General features: G+C 41.5%; 1 protein-coding gene across 1 annotated transcript; it reads left to right on the top strand.

The window, feature by feature from the left end:
- The first annotated feature begins 2,140 nt into the window (after positions 1-2,140).
- LOC116913489 (kelch repeat and BTB domain-containing protein 7-like) lies at positions 2,141-3,778 on the top strand. The gene is given in 4 exon segments (XM_032917689.1): positions 2,141-2,620; positions 2,622-2,668; positions 2,671-2,714; positions 2,717-3,778. Coding segments are annotated over 4 exon segments (1,461 nt in total). The 5' UTR covers positions 2,141-2,312.
- Positions 3,779-9,554: the final 5,776 nt, after the last annotated feature.

The following is a 9,554-nucleotide window of genomic DNA, read 5'->3' as shown; positions in this document are numbered from 1 at the left end:
ATGCATGCCCATATACATACACATATACCTACACATGTACATATAGACAAATGGACATATACATATATACATTTGGTGAATGAGGCTTAGCCTCAAATACCACACATACATCTATATGGATGGGTGGATGGATGAATGGATGGAGCAGAGTCCCAGAAACCACTACATTATTCCTTCTCGCTAGCCTTTTTATATCTTCACAGACAAATTTCTTTAGGAAATTACTTCATAGATAAAATCATACACAACAAGGGGGTTACAAAAGTATGCTGATATTAAGTTCAAAGCAGTGTATCTTTTTGTAAGCTCATTATAAGTTCAAAGCAACAGTTTCACATGGCCTTGCTTTATCATGGTGCACACCTGTGGCTTCATCCTTGGACCTGACCTGGAATGAATGTTTTTCCTTGGTCACAAATTTGTCACAAGCCTATTTCAATTTTTTAGTGCAATTATGAAAGCTCATTGTATTCCTTATTATGCAGCCTTCATTTACTATTCTATGAGGAGTGGGGGACATTCTATCCTTGATTCTAAATTTATTTTATCTTTCTGGCAAAACAGCTATAACCATATCTTAAAACTTTCTTCCTAAAATTCTTTTAATCAAATCAGGAATTCTATAGATCATCTAAACAGTATTAATTCATGAAAGTTCATCTTTATATTGATCTGCAGGAAATTTTCACAATAGGATGGGTAATACCCAGGAGTCCTTAGACTCTATAAGAGTGTCAGAAAGGCATATCAGCTGCAAGAAGCAATCCTGAGATGAAGTCTTTTGGGACTTTGTCCCATTTTAGGCCATACAAAAAGGTGGACCACCTCCATGAAACTTCCCTAATAGCATTAGCCTCTTTTAGATGGCTCCTGACAGTTTGCCTTCTATCAAATGACAATAAAAATAAACTATTTACTGCTGCTGATGTCATCGGGTTGTCCTTAGTGGTCTAAGCACAAAGATAGCACAATTTCACAGCCAGCCTATGATACAGAGTAAGACTCTGCCTCAAATACAACACTTGAATTAAAGCTCTTTCTTTGTAGCTTAGGCTGTCTTGGAACTTTTTGAATAGATAGTCTGTAGGCTGATTTCTAATGTGAGGTGCTCCTCCCTCTACCTTCTGGGAACTGAGCTTGTATGCAAGGGTCATTAACAAAAGTTGAAGCACACAAAATTGAAATTGTGAGCCTATAGGAAAACAAAAATGCTGGAATCTATAGGGTTCCTTTTTAGTTTGGCAGTTTCTATTTTAAAAAAAATATTTAGTTTTGTGTGCAAGATACCTAGCTCAAGACATATGTGGAGTCAGAGGACACCTTTTGGAAGCTTCAAGTTCCTGCAGCTTTTTTCATCACAAAGAGTGAACTCCTTTATAAACTATATTAATATTGATACATTGGTAATCATTTATCATTTCTAACAAATTTTACACTAATGCAGGGCATTAAAGGGGGTATTAATGGGTGAAACTGTGAGACATGAACGTTGGGAGTTTCCTACACTTCCTGTTCAGTTCTCCTAAGAGCCTAAAACTATTGTAAAAATAAAATCTTTCCCAATGTACCAACCAAGACAGAAACATTTCTGAAGAAACTTTAAGATGTTTTTCTGTAGACTCATATTAAGTCAGTGTTTCTTCATTTTCAATAAAATATTGGGGAAAAAACCCTAAAACTCTCTTGCCTTTTATGCTCTAGTAATTGCATGTCTATTTATCGTTTTGTAAAGCAAAACTATTAAGCGTTGTTATGTATCCAAGGCAATATAGCTCTTTTAATCATCGATCTTGTCAAATACTATTATTGCTGTTTTACAAAAGAAAAAACAAACACGTATTAGAACAGAAATATTAATGAGGATTTCAAACCATAAATTCTAAAACCGTTAATAAATCCCAAGAGAATTGGCAGTATCTAGTTAGTATAGCCTGAAAACAATGAAAAGCCAAAACGGATCGCGACTTTGGATGAACTACAACTCCCAAAATGCAAAGCAGCTGCAGTCTTTCGGTTTCCTCTCTAGAACCTGAAAACTCCCGTCATGCCTCGAGGCGCGAAAAGCAACTGATAATTCACCCTGCTGCCACGCTTTTTGTGGAGCTGTGGCACCCGCGCAGATGTGAAGACCCTGGCCGCCGGCTACGCGATAAAGGGAGGCGGCACCGCGGCGAAGGCCCAGCTGAGTAATCGCGGCCGCGAGCTGAGTCTGTTCTGGGACGCCGCTGTGTCGGCGTCGGCGAGGGAGGCGTGAGGAGAAGCCGGGCGTCTGCAGCCGTTCTCGCCCTCGGCGCCCCGCCGCCATCTCCACCATGCAGTCCCGGGAAGACGCCCCGCGCTCTCGCCGCCTCGCCAGTCCCCGCGGCGGGAGGCGGCCCAAGAGGATTTCCAAGCCCTCTGTGTCGGCCTTTTTCACCGGCCCAGAGGAATTAAAGGACACGGCCCATTCTGCAGCCCTCCTGGCACAGCTCAAGTCTTTCTACGACGCGCGTCTGCTGTGCGATGTGACCATCGAGGTGGTGACGCCTGGCAGTGGGCCCGGCACGGGGCGCCTCTTCTCGTGCAACCGCAACGTGCTGGCGGCGGCTTGCCCCTACTTCAAGAGCATGTTCACAGGGGCATGTCGAGAGCCAGCAGGCCAGCGTGACCATCCACGGCGTGGATGCGAGTCCCGAGTCTTGGTGGACTACTGCTACACTGGCGGCGTGTCGCTGAAAGCGAGGCCAATGTGCAGCGCCTGTACGCGGCCTTGGATATGCTCCAGCTGGAGTACGTGCGTGAAGCCTGTGCTTCCTTCCTGGCTCGCCGACTTGACCTGACCAACTGCACTGCCATCCTCAAGTTTGCCGATGCCTTTGACCACCACAAGCTGCGCTCTCAGGCCCAGTCCTTCATAGCTCACAACTTCAAGCAGCTCAGCAGGATGGGTTCCATTCGGGAGGAGACGCTGGCTGATCTGACCCTGGCCCAGCTGCTGGCCGTCCTGCGTCTGGACAGTCTGGATGTAGAGAGTGAGAAGACTGTGTGTCACGTGGCGGTGCAGTGGCTGGAGGCTGCTCCCAAAGAGCGGGGCCCTAGCGCTGCTGAAGTCTTTAAGTGTATTCGTTGGGCACACTTCCCTGCAGAAGATCAGGACTACCTAGAGGAGCTACTGACCAAGCCTATTGTGAAGAAATACTGCCTGGACGTTATCGAAGGGGCCCTCCTGCAGCTTCGTTTGGATGATGGTTTGCGCAAGGCTCTGGTTCGGGTGCCAAGCAGCAGCAGTAACAGCAGCAACAATAACAATAGTAATAATAACAACGATACCAGCAATACTGTCATCCCTGCAGAAGAAAATCTACCCCATAGGTTAGGGATGTGTGTTAAGAGAATGATGGTTTTCTTTGAACACTGCAAGCATCCCTTTCTCTGCTGTGACTCATACTCTGGGGAAATTTACAAAGTGTTCTTGCCTGTCTCTTGCCTTGCAGACACTAGAGCCCTCTCCACCTTAGCCGTCTCTATTTTTCCAGACCATGACATCTGTTCCACTGTTCAGCCCAGGAAAGGTGTATGGGTATATAAGCCAGCCCCAAATAATTTGCATCAACTGACTGACCACTTGCTCTGTCCGAAGGGTATGGATGTGACAGATGTGAATGGCTACATTTACATTTTGGGTGGACAAGACCACGTTACTGGAGCTATATTAAAGGACGTAGAATGCTACAGTGTCCAGAAGAACGAATGGCAATTAGTAGCTCAACCCTCACATTCCTTTACATCTTTGACTTAATGGTGATTCTGTGTTCTCTGCAGTACACATCTGCTATGTAATGGTCCAAACCATAATAAGTGGCTGATACTTGTTTATCTGAACCTCAGTGACTTTTACAAAGCCTGTGTCTTCAATTATAAGATCTCTTGTATCAGTGACATCCCAGTCATAAAGATGTACAATCCACTTAGTGCAGAATGGAAACTAATATTCCTTTCATGATAGGGACCAGCGGTTATCAAATTATTACACATGACCAGAACTGCTACTTATCATCTCATGTACAGTGGAAAAAGAGCAGGGTGACTGTATGTCAGTGGAGAAAACCAGTAGTTCAATATAGGTAACCACATTAGGCCTATTGACATTTGACCTTTGTATATGTGTGTCTCAGCCCATGAGTTTCTGCTTTGAATCTGGTCAGTTTCCCAGCTGAAGAATAGATAACTAGGGTATGTAGTTTCACTTGGGACTTAGGTAGGTTAGGTGAGCTGGACTCTGATTCAGAAATTTCAAGTTCTTTTTATGATAAAGATTTTGGTGTAGATAGTGTATCAGCAAAATTCACAAGACCAGCCAATTAGAGTTCTGTAGAAAATGCTTGAGAAAGGCACTTTATTCATAAGGTTATAAGAGTTAATTGAAAGTTTGGCTTAGAGGAATTAATACTTAAAATATATAATTCAATGTCAAAAACGTTAGCACTCTAGTTATTTAACAACTTACTGAGCCCCAAATCCAGAGGTTTGCTATTATGTTTATATTAATTTGTGTTTTGGAAGATAATTTTTCAGAACAATGTAATAGGCTTTCACAATGTTAAACTCTATCTACATATCTGGAACTCATTTTGTAGACTATGTTATCCTCCAACTCACAAGAGATCTGCCTGCATCTGCCTCCTAAGTGCTGGGGCTACAGTCATGTGCCACCACTCTTGTCTTACACTGAATGTTTTAATGTACTGTTTTCTATGTTAAATGGATTTTTGGTTTATTATTGATGAAAAAACCAAATATCTATAATATATTTATATAAATATATTAAATATATATGTAAATATATTAAATTATATTTATGTTATAATTTGTCAAGGACCAGCCTCTGCTTGAAGAGGGGCACTGAGAGAACGGGTGTTTGAGAGTGATGAAACAAACAACTGGAGGTCAAATCCTGGATTACAAGCTGACAGTCTATGTTCTGTTCCAGACAGCCTCAGATTGCTCTTTGTTGTGATCTGACACCCTCCCCAACCCAGAATAGCTGTAGCCATTTTGTTCCATGCCAGCCAGCTATTTCATATTGTTCCTGTAACATGCATGCCAGTTATTGACACAGAAGTGACTTGGCTCAGAGAAAGGAAATGCTGACCACATACCCTGTTTCATTCTGTATGTTCTGAATGTTGTGTATGAGGGTTTGCTAATCTTAAGAAGTTCCACAAAACTTTACTCACAAATCAGAGTCTAATATGAACTGTTATGTTTAAAATGGCTTGAGTCAGAGCTGACCACCCAACAGCACTTTCTGCATCTGCATATGAGCTCATGGTTTTTGTGGTTTTTTTCCTTTATAAGCTGTCACAGTTCAGATAATTCTGAGCTATGTCTCTGGTCTGACCAGTATTAGGGTGTGCGTTCAATAAACTATCCTTGCTTAACTGAAATCAGTGTTCATATGGTTTGTGTGGTGATTCCTGAACCCCAACACTTTCTATGTTCTGCTTTCTCTGGAGATCTCCAAACAGCTGTCTGCTTTAGACAGCTTTTTTTGCATTCTTAAAAAACTCTCTAGATAGCTCATCTCTTGTAGATCAAAAGCCCAGTCTTTTATTTACATATGACTTTAGTCTTTACCCCAGATTCTCTTTTGGTTATCCCATGCATCCTATGACTCCAACCCCTTGATTCTTAAGAGACAGCAAGCACAGACAATAAGATAGATAGCCTGCCCTCAAATTACCATTCCTACCATGATTGGGCCTGGAACTCCCTCTGTCCCAGGCTGACCTTTAACTCAGTAGTGCAGCCGCCTCTGTTCCTTTACATCTGTGAAGCTCCTTATACAGTTCATACTGTATTCTTATATTTTTGCATAGTTGAGAAATTATATTTTTGAATTATGTTTTCAAGGCTGTTCAGTAGTCTCAGCATTTATCATTTTGCTGAGACATTAGGCACACTTCACCTCCCAGACTCATGCTATCTCTGATTATGGGGTAGTTATCCTTTCAGAGAGGACATTCATCAAAGGAGGGATGGGAAAATATGTGCACTATTAAACAAGCCTTATGCCCATAACAACCATCAACACTTGACCCTTACATAGTTATGCCAGACTTGGCAGTTACACACACACACACACACACACACACACACACACACACACACACACACACACACAAACACACGCTTGTAGTATAGATATGTGTATATGTACACAGCAAAAGAAACCCAGCTTATAAATTTAATTTTGGAATACAAAATGTGTATTTGCAAAAGTGACCAATTTTCATCTAAAAGGATATTCAAATATAGTTTCCAATTATTTACAATATTTTTCCTTATTTATTTATTCACTTTATAGCCTGATCCCAGCTTGCTTCTCTCATTCCTTCATTCCCTTTTCTTCAGAGATGGGGAGTCCCCCCATGGGTACCAACCCACCCTGGCACATCAGGTCTCAGCAGGACTAGGTACATCCTCTCCCACCGAGTCCAGACAAAGCAGCCCAGCAGGGTAAAGGGATCCAAGGGCAGGCAGCAGAGTTGGAGACAGGCTCCACATTAATTGTTAGGCGACCCAAATGAAGATCAAACTGCACATCTGTTACATATGTATAGAGGGTCTAGGCGCAGCCCATGCATGCTGTTTGGTTGGAAGACCAATCTCTGTGAGCCTCCATTGGCCTAAGTTGGTTTACTCTGTAGGTCTTGTGGTGTCCTTGATCCCTCTGGCTCCCTCAATCCTTTCCTAAACTCTTCCACAGGACTCCTCAAAGCTCTGCCTTGCTTGGCTATGGGTCTCTGCATTTGTTTTCATTAGCTGCTGGATGAAATCTCTCAGAAGACAGTTATGCTAGGCTCCTGTCTGCAAGCATAGCAGAGTATCATCATTAACAGTGTCAGGGGTTGGCTTCCTCCCACAGGATGGGTCTCAAGTTGGGCCAGTCATTGGTTGGCCATTCCCTCAACCTTTATCCCTGTCTTAATCAGATTATATTTCTTTTTTTAAAAATTAATATATTTTATGTATGCGAGTTCACTATCAGACACACCCGGAGAGGGCACCGAATCCCATTACAGATGGTTGTGAGCCACCATGTGGTTGCTGGGAATTGAACTCAGGACCTCTGGAAGAGCACACAGTGCTCTTAACCGCTGAGACATCTCTCCAGCCCCAGATATTTCTGAAAAATTAGGATCTACAAACTGTTGTATAAAAGAATTTCAATTTGTCACTCTTAAACTTCTGATTTGAACCGTAGGTTAAACATTAGCAGCATCTTTGTTTACAATGAAGGTTTTTGGGGAAGAATTTTGGTTTTGTGATACATTTGTGAGTTAGTGAATATATGTTGCTTCATAAATGACTTCATCTGGTTAGTTATCAATTAATCTATGTTAATACATGTAACTGATTCATTATCATAAAACATACTAAAAACTTGGGCTTCCTGACCTTTTAATTCAGTAGTTCTGCTTACTGTATAAAACCTTTGGTTGTGTCGTGTGACACAGCTAACAGCACTGAAATCCCTTTGTGATGAGAAAGCTCCTGTCTTCATTTTTTAATTAATGAATACATCTTTCAGCAGATGCTCAATGCAATATTATTTGCAGGATTACTACTTGTAAAATTTAGAGTGACTCGAGGACTGGGAAGTTGGCTCAGTGATTAAGAGCTCTTGCAGAGGATATGGAATCAGTCCCAGCACACATTAATGGTATAATTGCTTCACCAGTTCCAGGGGATATGATATTCTCTCTGGCCTCCAAGGACACTGTACACTATGATGCACACATACACATATAGGTAAAATTTACACATAAAATGACGTTAATTATTTTGTATTTGTATGCACATAGATAAAAGAGCTTAACTCAAATTGCCCTTAATCCCCACTCCTCCATTGGGCACTGGTGCTGGAGAGATAAATTAACAGCACTGGTTGATCTTACAGAGGACTTGGGTTTGGGTATCAGCATCCAAAGAGCATCTTATAACCATCTTTAACTCCAGTCCCAGGGATATGATATTCTCTCTGGCCTCCTCCAGTACAGCATGCACACAGTGTGCCATCAACACATGAAGGCAAAACATCCATACATACTACAATTTTTTTCTTGTCAAATAAGGAGTAGGACTAGGGGTCCAAAGGATTAAATAGCAACTAGCTGTATTAATTATAACACTGTGGCAAAATGGATTTCAAAAGCAACTTAAGGGAAGAGGGCTTTATTTTGGCTCTTGGTTCAGAGATTACAGTCTATCGTAGAAGGTGGGGCATGACCAGGTTATCAGCTTCTGTGGCAATGGGAATATAGGGCTCTGTGGATCAGGAAACAGCTGAGGCCAACAGTAGATGTGACCTGTAACCTCTGAGGTTGCACCAGGCCTCCTGGTGAGAAGGGTCCTGGACCTAACAGAACAGCACCACCAGCTGGAGATCACATGTTCACGCAGGAGTGTACGGGGGACATTTCACACTCAAAACCATAAATGCAGCCAATGAGAAGACATTGAACGTTAAGTTATAATTTGTCTTATGATTTTAATTTAGCACAGTTTAGCTTGTTTGTTTAGAGACACTCTCATTTTGTCACCCTGGCTGTACTGGAACCAACTTTGTAAACCAGGACTCAGATATCTCTGCGTGCCTTTGCTGGGATTAAAGGCGTGTACCACCATGCCTAGTATATGGGAATCTGAGAAAACCTACTGATTCATTATAAAAAAATATAGGCTCATGTTCACAATTACTTTAGGAGTCTTTGACACTTTGATAGTTCATCACACCTGATGTAAAATTAAAGCAGAAGCACTCTCTTCAACAATTCACTATTCTAATAAACTCTAACATTAATTTTAGTCAATATGCTAAACACATTAAGAAAATACAAAAACCACCTTTCAGTTGAGTAACAAGAACATTTTAAGAATCAACAAAAGGATAAACACAAATAACAAAGAGGGTCTGGTAGGCATGGCAGTGCGTTCATTTGATCCCAGTACTCCAGAAGTGGAGGCAAGTGGATCTCTGTGAGGCCAGCCTGGTCTACATAATGAGTTCAAGGTCAGCTAAGGGTATATATAGAGGTCCTGTGTCAAAAAGACAGGAGGCAGGGTTCGTGAAAGCTGGCTTGGTAGCTAAGAGTACTTACTGCTCTTGCAGAAGACCTGAGTTCAGTTCCCAGCATCCACATGGACACCTACAACCACCTAAAACTTATTTCATGGCATCTGATATTCTCTTTGACCTTCTTGGACCCCTGCACACATGTGGTAAACTAAGTCTCTCTTTCAATAATAACTGTAATAATAATAATAATAATGATGATGATAAAAGCTATCAGGTCTATCAGGAATATAGTGAGATTCTGTTTCATAAAACAAAACCAGATTTAGCAAATATCTTCAATATTTTATTTTATAGGAACTAAATGTGGATACAATATAAAAGCATTCATCACACTTATTTTCCAACTTGAAAAGAATCAAGGACCAATATATATTCCTCAGGCACGTAAGAAATGACTTATTAAAAACTGAAAACCAGGTGCTTGCTCACAGTC

This window comes from Rattus rattus, chromosome 12 (genome assembly GCF_011064425.1).
Source record: "Rattus rattus isolate New Zealand chromosome 12, Rrattus_CSIRO_v1, whole genome shotgun sequence".
NCBI lineage: Eukaryota > Metazoa > Chordata > Mammalia > Rodentia > Muridae > Rattus > Rattus rattus.
Note: the sequence above shows the minus strand (reverse complement) of the source record. Positions and strands in the feature narration are given on the sequence as shown.